Here is a 17,148-nt window from a genome sequence, read left to right on the forward strand (position 1 = left end):
ATTTGGTTTAGCTGAAATCTGTCCTGTTGGGTATGTATATGTGTGTGTGTGTGTGTGTGTGTGTGTGTATGTATATATAAAACAATTTATGATAACCTTCTTAAATTCTCTATAAATATGTGGCATGCTTCTCCTGAACACTTAAATCATCTTGATAATCAAAAGTTGCTTAGGTTTAGATAAGAAAAGTAAAACATGTCTAGGGATACCAGCCTGGTTCAGTGGGTAGAGTATGCAATTCTTGTTCTTGGAGTTATAAGTTCAAGCCTCACACATGGAAACATGTCTTATGGATTAATTCAGTATAATGAAAAGGACTTCAACAGCATGTCCTTATAACTTGGGAGCTTGAACTGTAGAATTTACTATACATTTTTTTGGGTTCGGTTAGCAGTTTTATACTTCCTATAATACTTTTACTGTAGGATCTCGTATAGGGGCGCCTGGATGACGCAGCCGGTTGAATGTCGGAGTCTTGGCTTCAGTTCAGACTGATCTCATCCAGCCCAGAGTCAGGCTCCTGCTCAGCCTAGAGTCTACTTGAAGATTCTTTCTGCCCCTCCCCCTACTTGCGCACATGCATGCATGCTTTCTCTCTAAAATAATTTTTTTTAAATCTCATATATTCTTGCTGTCACTTAAGTTGTACATGAATTATTATTACTACTACTACTACCACTACTACTGCTACTATTAGGCTTTTAATCAAATGAATGTGAGATAAAAGTCTGATTGTATCTAGTAAGTTACTAGCAAATTCAGAAAACAAACCCACATTAATGCCCAAATTACTGGTTTTTGACATATGATACTGCATTTTATAGAGAGGGACATAGGTTTATTTTATTTTTTAAGATTTTATTTATTCACTCATGAGAGACACAGAGAGAGAGAGCGAGAGAGAGAGAGGCAGAGACACAGGCAGAGAGAGAAGCAGGCTCCATGCAGGGAGCTCGATGTGGGACTCAATCCCCAGTCTCCAGGATCACACCCTGGGCCAAAGGCAGGCGCCAAACCGCTGAGCCATCCAGGGATCCCCGGGACATAGGTTTAATTTGTAAACTTGAGACCTTCCTCACAAAGACAATATAAGCACTAGTTAAACTTTTCAGTGCCCATTTGGAATTAACAGTTTTATGCTCTAGCCTTCTAGAATGATTTGCTGTACACCATAGCCTTAGGTAAATTGTTTTCTGACTATGATGAGAAAAGCAACAATTAAAGGAATATGAGAAGTAGAATTCCTGTTTCCAAAAGCATTTTTAAAGTCCCCTCAAAATTGGACTTAAAGAAAACAAAGGTTTTGCAAGTTGTACAGACAACCATTTGTCATCTCTTTTCATTTATTTATCACCCAGATATTCCTAATGAATCACATTCCAGACTAACCACTGACTCCTTTTGTTCCTTGGTGAAGGAGTGTGGCAAACAAATGTTTTCCCAGTGAATCAGCACAGGATTCTTGATTTTATTACCTTTGCCCTAAAATTTCCAGACAAAACTAATTGGAAATTTTGCCTTTGGGATCTCACTTGACTTCTGTGTATGGATGATGGATTAGGCTATGAATTGACATTACAGATGTTGTACAAACAACTCTAGTCTTTAGGAATGTTTTATCAGTTCTAAGGGAGCCGCCTAATGTGGAAGAATGTCTGTCTGTCCCCTTATCTTCCTTACAAAAACTCCTGCATATACATACTGCACTCTTAATATGATATCATATTCTTCATTTTGGTTGATAAAGAGGTGTGGCTAAATAGTCTAACAATTAACTAATATAACCATTTTAGGGTTTTACTTTTAAAAAATGTCTCAAAAAATAAAAAATACAAATTTTTAAAAAAAGTCTCTACAAGATAGGGCCACCAGATAAATCCAACAGTAAAGTTCAAAAGTAGAAAACATTTTTTTTTAATGAAGCAGCAATGCACATACAAGTTTGTCATTTTGCTAATATTTTTTTCAGGGATTAACATAAATATCCCACAACTCCTAATGTGTTTGTAGTACCAAGACTATTATCGGGGTTTTTATAGGTACTACATTATTATCCAGGCATTACTTACAGCTTCTCTTTGCTACCAAATTAGGGTATTTTTGTGTCATATGATTTCAGGAATGGTGATTTTTTTTTTATATTTTATTTATTTATTCATAAGAGACACAGAGAGAGAGAGGCAGAGACACAGGCAGTGAGAAGGAGGCTCCACGCAGGGAGCCCAAAGTGGGACTCGATCCCGGGACTACAGGATCACGCCCTGGGCCAACGGCAGTGCTAAACCGCAGAGCCACCCAGTCTGCCCAGGAATGGTGATTTTATCTCTCTAGGACAATTTTTTTTAATTCTAAATTTGTCTTAGAACTTTATATTACTATTCCTGATGTTAGAGTACAAATTGATCTCATAGAATTGTCCTTAAATTTTTTTTCAATCAATCCCTAAACATCCTTTTATATTCTTCTCATGAAAGAGTTTAAATTGTATAAATATAACTTAAAATTTATCTTTAAAGAATATTTTAGAAGTTAAGATGCTTTTTCCACAAATATCTATATCTGCTCTTATAAGAAATTTTACCTCCAAATTAACTATGATTTTACTCTTATCCTGACATAGCATTCCCTGGCCAAGCAAGCATCGTTTATCTTGGACAAGGCAAATTATTCCATGATCAAAATTTTGGAAAATATAATGTAATACATCTCATGAGACTAGATAGATATATGAGCCTTTGAACTGAAGCAAAACCAGATGTCTGATAGATCGCAAATAGCTGATCTTATTGAGGTGACTTCACTTAGAATGACTATACTGAATTACTTTAAAAAAAAAAAAACGACCTAAAACCTGCCTTTTTGATGAGTGTAACTGTTCATTACAATCATAAAATTCCTTTCTTAATATTAACAGGAACTTCTATTGGCAGTAATTAGGAATTCTCAGGAGTTATGAATAAAGTCAATGAATGTAACTGTGAGTTGGTCTCTAGGAAACATATAGAGCTTACTTTGCTGGGGAGTAACAGTCTGGGCTAGATTTGGCTATTTAGCTTCTTTGATTACCACCTTATAGGTTAAAGGATACTGACTTTTACTGGAGAAATTAACCTACAAGGATCTTCATTTGCCACTTTTCCTTGGGTAGTGCTCCTTGTATTGATCTTTACCTTGCCACACGGCACATCCTTTTAAATGCACTCATTTTGTATCACATCACATGGTCTATCTTGATGAATGTTCCATGTGTTCTTGAAAAGAAAATGGCTTTTGGCTTTAAGTGGTGTGTTCCATATTGTTCAAATGTTCTATATCCATACTGGTTGTCAATTTAATTGTTCTATCAACTAAGAAGAATATTGACATTTCCAGCTGTAATTGGGGATGTTTTGTGCTGTAATGGTGGGCTTCTTATAGATGACAAGTACTGAGGTCTTGTTTTAATCCAATCTGACACTCTGCCTTTTCATTTGTATGTTTGGTCCACTTATAATTAATGTAGTTCTCAATATGGTTGGGTTTAAATGTAACCTCAAACCATTTGTCCCACTTATTTTTTATTCTTCTTTTCCTACCTTTTTTTGGATTGAGCATTTTTTTAGTATATATAATATAACTGCTTTGCAATAGTATATTCCCGTTTCTCCCTCCCATACTCTATGGTGTTGTCATATATTTTACTTCTACATGTGCCATAGTTTTTTTTTTTTAAGATATTATTTATTTTAGAGAGAGAGAGAGAGAGAGAGAGAGGGGATGTAAGTGCAGGAGGGAGGGGCAAAGGGAGAGGGAGAAGCAGAGTCTCTGTTGAGCAGGGAACCTGATGTGGTTCTTGATCCCAGGACCCTGGGATCATGTCCTGGGCCGAAGGCAGACATTTAACCAACTGAGCTAACCAGGTGCCCCCATAGTTTTTACTTCAGACAATGATATTTTTGAAGAGATTTTAATGAGAACGAAAGGTCTTTTATATTTCAGTACTCTTTACTCCTCTGTGTACTTTAAATTTTTCATCTGGTATCACTTTTAAAGTTTTTTTTTTTTTAATTTTATTTATTTATGATAGTCACACACACATACACACACACAGAGAGAGAGAGAGAGAGAGACAGGCAGAGACATAGGCAGAGGGAGAAGCAGGCTCCATGCACCGGGAGCCCGACGTGGGATTCGATCCCGGGTCTCCAGGATCGCGCCCTGGGCCAAAGGCAGGCGCCAAACTGCTGCGCCACCCAGGGATCCCCGGTATCACTTTTCTTCTATCTGAGAACTTCCTTTAATGTTTGTTACAGTGCAAATCTGATAAAACTAATTTTTTTGGCTTTTGTTTATCTGAAAATGTCTTTATGTTATCTTCTCTTTTGAAGTATATTTTCCCTGGATTCTAGATTTTTTTTTTCTCTCAGTATTTCAGAGAAGTAATTCCATTGTCTTTTGGTTTGCATTATTCTGATATCAAGTCTTATCTATGTTTCTCTGTAGATAATTTATCTTTACCCCTCCAATTGCTTTTAAGATTTTCTCATCATTATTGAGTTATAGCAATTTGATCATATTATGATTATGGTTATTTGTTTTATTTTCTTCATATTTGTTTAGACTGAGGTTTATTGAGTTTCTTTCTTAGCTTTGTGAATTGATGGATTGGTATTTTCCTGCACACACTCCTCTTCACCAACACATACCTTCTTCTCTCTTTCTGGGATTCCAGTTACATGTATAGTAGACTGGTTGGTATTATTCCACAGATTGCTGAGGTTTATTTCTTTCATACACTTTACTCTCTGTATCCTTTAGGTTGGACACTTTCTATTGCCCTGTCTTCAAGTTCTCTAATATTTTCTTTTGCAGTATCTAACCTATTGACAATCTAGCCAATGAATTTTTCTATTCAGGTATTATATTTTCAGCCCTACTAGTTCAATTTTTTATACTTTATTTCTTCCCTCATGTGTTTATGTTTTCCTTTAAATCAGGTATCAACAAACTTTTTCTGTAAAGGGCCATGTAGTAAATATTTTAGATTTTGTGGACTACAGAGTCTTTCAAAGCTATTCAGTTTTGCTATCGTAGCACAGTATTAGCCAGATACAATAGGTAAATGGATGCACATGGCTGTATTTGAAACTTTCTTTATAAAACTGGTGTGAGTCAAATTTGGCCCATAGTTTAAAGTTTGCCAAGATTACTGCTTTAAATCCTTGAACACTTTTATACTTACTGTTTTTAGGTTCTTGTCTGCTAATTCCATTATCTCTGACATTTTTGTTGCTATTGACTAATGTTTCTTTGGTTATGGGTCATATTTTTGTGCTTCACAGATCTAGTTGTTCCTTATTGGATGCTGGGCATATATTAAATTGTTGATTATATGGATTTTGTTGTCTTCGTTTGCAGAGTGTCAATTTCTTTGTTTTGGTGGGCAGTTACCTATGGATCAGCTTGATCTGTTTAAGGGCTTTTTTTTTTTTTTTTTTTTTTTAAAGGAAAAACATGTTAGAGCCTATCTGGAGTAACTATACTCTAGGCTTTTTCTAAGTCTTCCCTGAATGCTGAGTCTCCATTCTAGCTTATTGAAGTATAAGTGTTTCCTAGTCCTGTGTGGACTCTAGGAACTGTTTAATTAACAATTCCTTGTTAGTTGTTTTCCGACTACTTGTACTTTGCCTAGCCTAATGGAATCTGACCCTGGCCTGCAATGTAGCTTTGTATGTCAAAGTCTCACAGGGACATTGTGCATATTTCTAGAGTTCTTTCTCTACATAGCTCCCTCTTCATCAGTATTCTGTCCCATAGATTTCAACTATTCAGCCTGCCTGAACTCAGATTTACTTCTGAACTAACCAAGACCTTTTTTTTTTTTTTTAAGTTTATTTATTATTATATACCCAACATGGGGCTCAAACTCACGACCCTGAGATGAAGAGTTTGTGCTCTTCAGACTGAGCCAGCCAGGTACCCCAAGATCACCATGCTTTGCTGGGGCTGTTTCTCTTTGGATTTTGTTATTGACATGGAATGTGTCTACAGATATAAAACCAGAGCCATCATAGGGGTTCCTCATTTGTATCCCTTCTCTCAGCAGTCAGAAATCAAGTACTGTGGTACAGTGCCTGAAAAGAATTATTTCATAGGTTTTATCTAGTTTTCTAGATTATTGTAGATGTAAAAGTCCGTACCACTTCATGATCTGAAGCAGAAAGCCCCTAACCAAAGACCAGGACATCTAACCCATACATACCAATACCTGCATATTTGTAGATTTTGAAAATAAATTTAAAAGGTAGTTTGAATATGTTTAACCTTTAAAATTATTTTAAAGCCATTTTTTAGTTTCGGTGTTTGGATTTTTCATGTAAACTAATATTTATTTTAGTCAATTCAATTATATTTAGGAACCACCAGCCTAAATGTTGAAAAGAACTTTTGAAGTTTCTTATAGTTAGCATAGTTTAAACTAAAATGTCAAGGTACAGGCTAAATGGACTCTTGAGAATGAACAAAGGACAAGAAGCAGAGTTATTTGTGTCCATTTTGCTGGGAACCACCACATCTGCCTCTAAGGCTGAGTAATCATGACTTATTAGTGTGGTTATGGAAAGTATATATCAGTTTAGTTGTGTGAATGAACTGTCCTTTCTTTAGGGGAAAAATTCTCATCAGATTGCTGAAATTTTCCCTTTTTAGAATTACTTAAAATTGAAACTATGAATAAGTCTTTTATCTTGTTGGATAATGTGTTTGATCTGTTGAGGTACATACTTTATTATATTTCTAGAATAGAAATATAATTTTGTCTTTCCTGTGCATCCCAGAAATCTTACTAGTTTGGCATCCAGGACAGTTTAATTTTTGTTCACTTAGAGTTCATTTCTAGAGTTGAGGTGTAGTTCCTACATCTTACAGAAGACAATTGTGTGGGGGTAATTTGGACAAACCCTTCACTTTCTGGTTTTACTTACTGATATCACATTTTTCTTTGTGTTTTCAAACATCACAGGTGGAAGTTACAACTTTTTTTTCTTTTAATTGCATCTGATACTTAGCTATGTGTACAGTAAGAAATTTTTCACTAATTCAATTATTTTGGATTCCACAAACTTTAAACTTTTGTAAATTTATTTTTTTTAAGATTTTATTTATTTATTTGAGAGAGAACACACCAGGGGAGGGGCGGAGGGAAAAGCAGACTTCCTGCTTAGCTGGACTTGGACACTTGCTCTCAGGACTCCTCCGGGATCACAACGTGAGCTTAAGGCAGATGCTTAACTGACTGAGACAACCAGGTGCTCCTAAACTATTTTTTTTTAATGAATCACAAACTAATCCTTTTTCCCCCAGCTATGATATCTCTTATGCATATAGTATTCAAAGAAGCAGTTGTGAATTTCGTGGTTAATCATAATTTTTAAGGAAAATATGACTACTCAAAAGTGTTTATATACTTATTTTTTAAAAGTAAATATTACTGTTTTTGGATTTCTGTGAATTAAAACTCAAGAAAAAAGGAACAGACTAAAAATTTACATATAATTTTTTGGTCCAGAAAAAACTAGTAATTAATTGATTCAGTGCGAAGTGTAGAACTTCATTTTTTAGATTTTATTTAAACAAATAATTGCATATAGGGAGAAATGTAGCTTAGATTTATGAATATATTTTTCATATTAATCTGCAACAGAAAGTTTTATTTTAAATCACTTTTTATCTTGATAGCAATAGTTCTTTAATGCTTTATTTTCATTATTGCATCCTGTGCACATTTGTCTTTGAACCACAAATTCTTTTTTTTTTTAAACTTTATTTATTTGAGAGCTCACAAGCACACAAGTGTGGGGGGAGGGACAGAGGAAGAAGGAGAAAGAGAATCTTTTTCTTTTTAAAGATTTTATTTAGGGTAGCCCCCGTGGCTCAGCGGTTTATCACCACCTTCAGCCCGGGGCATGATCCTGGAGTCCCAGGATTGAGTCCCACGTCAGGCTCCCTGCATGGAGCCTGCTTCTCCCTCTGCCTGTGTCTCTGCCTCTCTCTCTAAGTCTCTCATTAATAAATGAATAAAATCTTTAAAAAAATTGTTTTAAAAAAATAAAATAAAGATTTTATTTATTTGAGAGAGTGAGCGAGAGAGAGCACAAGCAGCGGGAGGGACAGAGACAGAAGGAGAAGCAGACTCCCCAGTGAGCAGGGAGACCAATTCAAGGCTTGATCCTGGGATTCCAGGATCATGACCTGAACTGAAGGCAGAGGCTGAACTGACTGACCTACCAAGGCACCCTGGAGAAAGAATCTTTAGCAGGGAGCAGACTCCCCACTGAATGTGGAGTCTGACATGGGATTCAATCTCACAACCCCAAGATCACGTCCTGAACTGAAGTCAAGATGCTTAACGACTGAGTGCCCATGAACCACAAATTCTTTTACCTTATAATTTAAAAAGGCTCTCATATCTACCGAGACCACTTTATGTGTATGTGTATAGAAAGAGTGTGAAAGAATAAAATGTATATTTTCTACATATGTAACATATAATTTCATGTTATATTATTCATAATACTGTGTTAAAATTTTTTAATATATTATTCTATAAAATTTTATTCTACAGATATAGTATTTTTCATCATAATAACTAATGGCTAGTACATTTTAAGGGCTTATTCTAAGCTGAGTACTTTTTATGAGTTGACTGATTTAAACCTTACAATATACCCAGAATGGAGGTTCTGAAGATATTTGATTTCCATTTTATAGATTAGGAAAGCAAGACTCAGAAGATACGTGGCAGAGGCCAGAACCAGAACCAGAACACCTAGCTCTAGAAGTTATGCTATGGCCACTGTGTCTACAGTATGCTTTACCCCTGTGTGTTAGAGCAACATGTTAAGGATGTCCAGGGTTTAGCTCTGACACCTCATGAGAACTTTGGAAATTATTGTTAGAGTTTATTGACATATTTGATTATATTTAGAATTTTGAACTTTGGACCTGATGTCCCAGGAATTTATATTTTTAATAAACTCCTTAATTAGTTCTTATGCATGCCCCTTGCCTTGGCATTCATGTGCACTTGGGAACCATTGTATCTAAGCTTTTATCACACATCTAATATTAATCCATTTTAACCTATGTGATTATTATTAATTTATAACATTTCAAAATATAGATACAAAATAACACAAAAGCTACCATAGAAAAACTTGCTTTAAAAGAAAAACTCACTGGGGTTCCTGGGTGACTCAGTAGGTTAAGCATCTGCATTTGGCTCAGGTCATGATCTCAGGATCCTGGGATTGAGCCCCACATCAGGCTCCTTGTTCAGTGGGGAGTCTGTTTCTCCCTCTGTCTCTAACCCTCCTCCCTACTTGTGCTCTCTCACTCTCTCTCTCAAGTAAATAAATAAAATCTTAAAAAGAAAAGAAACACTCACTGATAGTGGTTCCACAGCTTTATTTTGTTTTAGGTTCTATTATCTTTGGGAAAGGTAAGTGAGGTAATTACTTCACCAACTGTTTTTAACTAAGTAAAAAAAGTGGTATTCTCAAATTATGCAAAAAGGAATAGGGCACAGGAAGTTTTTTGTCTCAGGCTATAACATTCTTACAACTGAGAATATAGACAAAATCAGAACAAAGCCAGAAATCATATGGTTTCTAGGGGCTGGTGTTGGGGGAGAAGACTGACTACCAAAGGACACTAGGGAACTTTTTGTAGTAATGGAAATGTTCTATATCTTGATTTGTTGTGGTTATACAGTTGAATATATTAGTCAAAATTCATTGAACTATAGACCTAAAAGAAACAGACTCTTACTATATGTAAATTATACCCCAGTAAATCTGATTTTTTTAAAAAAAGCAAGCCTGTGATGCCTGGTGGCTTAGTGGTTGAGCGTCTGCCTTTGGCTCAGGTTGTGATCTCAGGGTCCTGGAATCGAGTCCCACATCAGGCTCCCCAGATCCCGCATCAGGCTCCCCACAGGGAGCCTGCTTTTCCCTCTGCCTATGTCTCTGCCTCTCTCTCTGTCTCATGAATAAATAAAATTTTAAAATAATAAAGAAAGCTAGCCATGAAGAAATTCTGAGAAGTATTATTTTTTTCAAATTACCAACTGCAACTTGAAATATTTAGACAGATTCTTTTTTTTTTAATTTTATTTAATTATTCATGAGAAACACAGAAAGAGAGGCAGAGACACAGGCAGAGGGAGGGAGCAGACTCCATGCAAGGAACCCAATGTGGGACTCAATCCCAGGAATCCAGGATCAAGCCCTGTGCCAAAGGCAGACAGACACTCAACTGCTGACCCACCCAGGCGTCCCAGTTAGGTGGATTCTTGTTCTTTAAAAGCTAAGATTTTGGGGGGCACTTCAGTGGCTCAGTAAGTTGAACATCCAACTTTTGATTTCAGCTGAGGTCATGCTCTCTCAGGGTCATGAGATTGAGCTGCACATTGGGCTCCATGCTGGATATGGAGCCTGCTTAAGGTTCTCTCTCTCCCCCTCCCTCTGCCCCTTCTCTCCCTCTCTTTCTAATATAAATAAAAGCTAAGATTTCTCTATGTATAGTAATTAAGATACTGTTAAAATGATATGTATATTGATAATTCCTTTTTCCTTAATATTTCTCACCAGAGGTTTCTCTTATTTGTTTTATAGGGTCCACATATAGCTTCAGTTACATTAGCTGCTTATGAATGCAATTCAGTTAATTTCCCTGAACCACCCTATCCTGATCAGATTATTTGTCCAGATGAAGATGGCATTGAAGGAACCATTTCTTTATGGAGCATCATCTCAAAAGTTAGAATTGAGGCCTGCATGTGGGTAAGATGTCTGTTTTCATCTTTGTCTAAAATTAACCTCACTATCTTGATACTTTGTTGTACTTCATTGAAATTGAGTCCAGATATATATCCACATAGCAAGTCAGTAGATAACTCATGAAGTCACCAATTATCTGCTTCCAGGTAAGAGAAACCCTTTACAGCTTCCCCTATTCATGAAGAACATTCATAAGGAAGGCATGAAGCCATAGGTACCACAAAGCAAGGGGTGCCAAGTAGACAACAGGAAGGAAAAGGAGTACAGATAATGCAACTATACTACTTTGCAAAATTTTACCGATGTTTGTATATTTGACAAACACATAGCAAGTGGCTATATCTCAGTCCCAGATTGGTAAACATTTTATGTCTCTCTCCTATATTGAGATACTCTGTGTTTATTCTTAGGAGGCTTATTTCATTTTCTGAGTTGTTAATAATACTAAAGTAAGGTCAGATTATTTCTTAATAAACCAAATTTTACTATAGTGGAGATATCAGACTATATGGTGATCTTTTAGTTGTACCAGTTATTCTTTTTATGGTTTGCTTAAATATATTTTGGGAAGCTTTTGGATTGTATGTTCAGTGGCAGGTTATTTTAATCCTTACAAAGCATTCTTTTCTTTTTTCTTTATGCCTATGTTCATTCAAATGTGCATCATTGAGAAATAGTTCCTATGCTAAAAACTTTTTTTTATCATTTTGAATCATTTAGTTATATGTTCCTGGTAACTTTTTTCCCCTAACAGTGTCTTATAAAGTAAAACATATGAAACAGATCACTTAAAAATCTTAACTAAAATGAGCATGAATATCATACCCACAGAAGAGGAAGATTTTTCAAATATATTTATTTAAATGTTAGTAAGTATGTTTGATGTGTTTTTTTTTTCAAACTATTGTCTTTAATTTTATTTTTTATTTATTTTTATTTTTTTAGAATTTTTTTAAGATTTTTATTTATTTATTCATAGAGACAGACAGAGAGAGAGAGAGAGGCAGAGACACAGGCAGAGGGAAAAGCAGCTCCATGCAGGGATCCCGACGTGGGACTCGATCCCGGGTCTCCAGGATCACACCCTGGGCTGCAGGCGGCGCTAAACTGCTGCGCCACTGGGGCTGCCCTGTCTTTGATTTTAATATAAGTTATTTGTCTGTTGTAGTATATATACTATAACCTAATATGTTTGTTTTAAAAGAATTATAAGGAAAATGCCATATGTTGAATTTGTTGAATGTGAAAGACAGGAAAAATTGTATTTCCTGTTACTCTTTTATAAACACTGGAAACAAGATCATTGTACTAGCTGTGTATGTTTTATAAATTTGACCATTAATCTTTTTTTTTTTTTTGACCATTAATCTTTTGATGAAAAATTGTTATTAAAATAACAAAAGATACTTGGATCATGCTAGAAAGAAATCATGTATATAGATTTTGGTTTTCTATTTTCCTTCTGTTATTTTACAAATGATTTACATGGCTGGATTAACGCTAATGCCAACAAAGAAAAGCTTCCATTGGAGCTGGCAGTGATAATTGCCTCCTCCAGCTCCCATAGTTCATATTGTCTGAAGAGCTCATTTGGCCTGGCTCCATGCATGCCTAAAATTAGTTAACTTGGCTGGTGTAGCAGCTTGCTTTCCCAAACAAATTTTAAGCTGCTAAAAAATATAGATTGTTCCTTAAATTTATTATCCTCACAGCAATCAGCATTAGGCTTTGCACATAGTACAAGAATGTTGATAAATATTAATTGGCTGAGTGCTCCTCATACTTCCTTTTTTGAAAGTATTTTTTGTGATGTATAAAGTATAGCACATATCAAGTTATGTTTAAATTGGTTCCTTTTGTTCTCGACGTTTATATAGATAGTCCTTTCAACAAAAGGTACTGGGAAAACAATATTCACATGCAAAAGAATGAATTTGCGTCCTTACCTTGTGCCTTACATAAAAATTAAAATGCTTCGAAGACCTAAATTTATGAACTAAAACTATAAAACTCTTAGAGGAAAATGTAGAGACAAATCTGTGTGATGTCACATTTAGCAGTGGTTTCTTAAATATGACCCCAAAAGCATAGGCAACAAGAAAAAAAAATAGATAAATTGAACTTCACTAAAATTAAAATATCTTATACATCAAAGGACATTAATAAGAGAGTGAAAAGACAACCCTACAGAATAGGAGAAGATGTTCATAAATCATATATCTGATAAACGTTTAATATCCAGAATCTTTGAAGGACTTCTGCAAATCAGCAACAAAAGATAAACAACCCAATTTTAAAAATGGGCAAAGAAGTTGAGTAGACTTTTCTCCAAAGAAGATATACAAATGGCCAGTAAGTGTACAGATTGTCAGCATCATTTAGTCATTGGGGAAGTGCAAATCCAAACCACAAAGAAATATCCCTTTACACACATTAGGATGGCTGCTATTTCTTTAAAAAGAAAACAAGTGTTAGGATGTGGAGAGATTGGAACTCTCGTAGATTGTTGGGGAGAATGTAAAGTGATTCAGCTGCTGGAGAAAAGAGTTGAGTGGAATTTCAAAAATTTAAAACATAGATTTACCATTTGATCCTCCTCTAATTCTGCTCCTACATAGATACCCACAAAGAACTGAAAACTAGGACTCCAGTATAATAAGTATATATACTTGTACTTCACTTTCATCAGCATTATTCACATTTTCAGAAAGGTGGAAACAACACAGTGTCCCTCAGCAGACAAATGGGTTATCAAAATGTAGGTGACCATCCACTGCCAAGGCCTGGCCAGGGGCTGCTTTCTGCTGCTTGGGCATCTTGTCCAAAGCTAAGGCCTTAGGCTTGGTCTCTTCCAGGTTACATGGCACTCAGTTTCTGAATGCCTATAGGAAGGAGCTCTTTGACCAAAAAACACCACTTCTTACATAGCCTGGCTTTGTTAGGGGTGCCCCATTGCAGAAAGGCCCTCTGGGCCAGGATACTGCTAGCCTCTGGAAGTACCTTATTCTGCAACAGCTTTTACTGCCAGGCTCAAAGTGGAGACCCCAGCATCCAGACTTGGGCTTCTGTGGGAAGGAGCCTGCTAATTTTGGGTTGGATCTTTGAGCTTCCTTGTATTTGATGTCTAGGTACTTCTCTGACAGTTGGAGCAGGGAGGGAAGGGAATTAAAAGAGAAAGGGAAAAAAAAGGTAGTATATACATATGATTGAATATTACTCATCCATAAAAAGGAATAGAGTTTTGGGCAGCCCGGGTGGCTCAGCAGTTTAGCACCGCCTTCAGCCCAGGGCCTGATCCTGGGGACCTGAGATCAAGTCCCACGTTGGGCTTCCTGCATGGTGGCTGCTTCTCCCTCTGCCTGTGTCTCTGCCTCTCTCATTTATTCTCTCATGAATAAATTTTTAAAATCTTTTAAAAAAATGGAATAGAGTTTTGATTTGTGCTATAATATGGATGAACCTTGAAAACATTATGTTAAATGAAATAAGCCATTACATAGAAAGACAGATATTATATGATTCCACTTATGTGAATTGTATAGAAGAGTGAAATTCATAGAGACAAGAAGTAGATTTGATGTTACCAGAGTTGTGGGAATGAGAAGTTAATGCTTAAGAGGTGCAGAGTTTCTGTTTGGGTGATGAAAAATACTGTAAATAATAATAATGATAGCTGCACAATATTGTGAATGCAGTTAATGCCACTTAGTTTTATATTTTAAAATGGTTAAATGGAACCCAGTCATAAAAAAGCTCATACTACTGAGGTTGAGAAACCTAATTAGAATGTGTGGGTCTTAATTCTTGTACTTTACCCTTCTATAAATGTGATCCCATTTATGTTCATATTCAACTGTTTTTTTAAGAGAATGTCTTGCTTGATTTAAAATTTATATCTTATTTGAAATTTTTATCTAATTTGTACTTATTAGCAAAGTAAAATGTCTTTACAGACTTCACTGTCATTATAAATGTACTGAATCAGTAAAATTATTAAAATAGGAAGTACTTCCAATGATAAGATAAAAGACTTGGGCTAACCCTCAGTTTGAAATTATTCCTATGGGTCTTTGAAACAAGCGGAAATGAATTGTTTGATATTGCTGATCATTAGTTACTTTTTTTCATTGCATCTTTTGATCTTCCCCAGTTTAGATGTACCACCAATGCATGGCTTCACAAATTTTTTACTCTTGAATTCCAATAACAGTTATTATATATCCAAGCACCTTAGATTCAGAGTGAACAGAACTGAACAGTTTCTATCCTCACAGAGTTTTACATTCTAGTGAGGGAAATAATTATGAAAAAAATGTATAATTGAGTATCATGGGAAAATTATGTATATAAATATGAAGGAGAATACTGTATAACAAAAATTTCCCCTAGTGTGTGATTCAGGGAGGATTTCCATGAAGAAGCAGTGTACCAGTTCAGATCTAGGAATGATAAGGGGTAAAGCAGGACAGCAGGGCAAGGGAGAAAAAGAGCATGTGTGTTGACTTTTAGATAAAAAGCATCACCTTTTAAGGTCATTATTTGTTAAGTTCATGGTTAGAGGATATTTATTGTGGTAAAATATACATAATGTAAGTTTTACCATTTTAACCATTTTTAAAAAGATTTATTTATTCTAGAGCAAGGGATAGGGAGACTAATCTGTATTCTACTTTCTGCCTCTTTGAATATGTCTAATCTTAGACACCCCATCTAAATGGAATCACATAACACTTGTTTTCCATGTCTGGGTTATTTAACTCAGTGTAATGTGTTCAGGTTTTATCCATGCTGTAGCATTTGTCAGAATTTCATTCCCTCCTGAAGCCATTTTAAAACTGACCTCAAGGGAAACTGGAAGCAAATTTTCTGTTTTATTTGCAAAACAGTCTTGATAATTCTACTAGAATTGGTAAAATAGTTTTTTTAAAACATTGCTGTGTAAGAGCCCTGAATTTCTCAATGGTTTCAAGCTTACCCTCCTAACTTCTGCTTTTAACTTCTGATTTATGTTTGTAATTGGAATATGTTTTGTTTTTAAAAATTATTAATACACAGATTATACAAAACTACCGTAATTTCTGAGAGTCAGCATATATATAATTTTCTGCTTTCCAGATTTGTATTATTAAACTTATGATTCCCAATGTAGAAAAGCAAAACACTGCTGATTTACTTGTGAATCCACTTGACAAAACTTTTTAAAAGGATAAAAATTCACTTTTCTCCTCCCCCAAATCTTTGAATAAAATTGACACTTGAAGAAGATATTTCCCTCTTGCTTTTGCATGTTTGTGCACGTTAAACTCTTCTCCAATTCAAGAAGCAGAGATTTCAGGGTAATCAATTGATATAGAGCACATGGCTTTAAGAAGAGCATTCTAAATTGTCGTTTGACTAAAAACCACTTGCCTCTTTGTTTTGCAATAAGGAAGCCAGTTATTTCTTCCCCTTAATTAAACCTAGGCTGGCAGTTTTTAGTGTTCCACAGTTCTGTTTTGGCTTTTTGTTATGATTTTGCAAGAATTATAAAATTGTTTTGTAAGAATCATGAAATTATAGGACTTCAGTATCAGATAACTGATTAAAGAAACTTTTATTTCTAGGATATAATGTGTTTTGGGGAACCTGTCTAGATGACTATATTTCTTTTATTTATTTGCATAAAAAAACAAGTATTGACTTATGATCACCCTTCTTGTTTCTTGATAATGTGGGAAAACATGAGAAGAATTAAACAGTAACAATAAATATGGTCAACCGAGCTGCATAAGATAGTATGCAGCTCTTGATTTTATTTCAATCTACTATTACTTCCTTTTTAATTTTAAGGAAACTCGTCATGAGTTTGTTTGTTTTTTTCGTCATGAGTTTGAATCATATGATTGCCTTCAGAACTATTGAACATTTGAGTTAACAGGTTTTAAGAGAAGTTCATGTTTTGAATAAAATGTTGCAATTAACTTTTCTTCCTATTTTTTGTAATGGGAAAAAATTAAGTATAGAGAATTATATAATTAATCTAATAATCTCACCCAACCTCAGCTAATACTAATTCCTGACTAGTATTGATTATCTATATCCTTTGTCACTTGGTTGTCAATTATCTTGAAGCATATCGTATATACCATGTCACATTTCATCTGTAAATGTATCAACCTTAGACTTAAAAAACATTATCACACCCAAGAGAAATTAGGAATAGTCTTTTCAAATCCATTACTCCATTAATGTTCAGGTTTTTTTATTGCGTTTATTTCCTTGTTTTTCATTGCGTTTATTTCCTTGTTTTTCATTTCAAATTTGTTTGTTATTGATACTGGGTTGTTTGTCA

At 35.1% G+C, this 17,148-nt stretch overlaps 1 protein-coding gene across 7 annotated transcripts in view; it reads left to right on the top strand.

The window, feature by feature from the left end:
- The window catches only part of VMP1 (vacuole membrane protein 1), a 144,421-nt gene that overhangs the window by 44,243 nt on the left and 83,030 nt on the right, over window positions 1–17,148 (top strand). For all 7 annotated transcript variants that reach the window (XM_025440664.3, XM_049114166.1, XM_025440665.3 and 4 more), the window contains one exon: window positions 10,653–10,820. In XM_025440664.3, the coding sequence (XP_025296449.1) occupies window positions 10,653–10,820 (168 nt within the window). The remainder of the gene's footprint in view (window positions 1–10,652; window positions 10,821–17,148) is intronic.

This window comes from Canis lupus, chromosome 9 (genome assembly GCF_003254725.2).
Source record: "Canis lupus dingo isolate Sandy chromosome 9, ASM325472v2, whole genome shotgun sequence".
NCBI classification, from domain to species: Eukaryota; Metazoa; Chordata; class Mammalia; order Carnivora; family Canidae; genus Canis; species Canis lupus.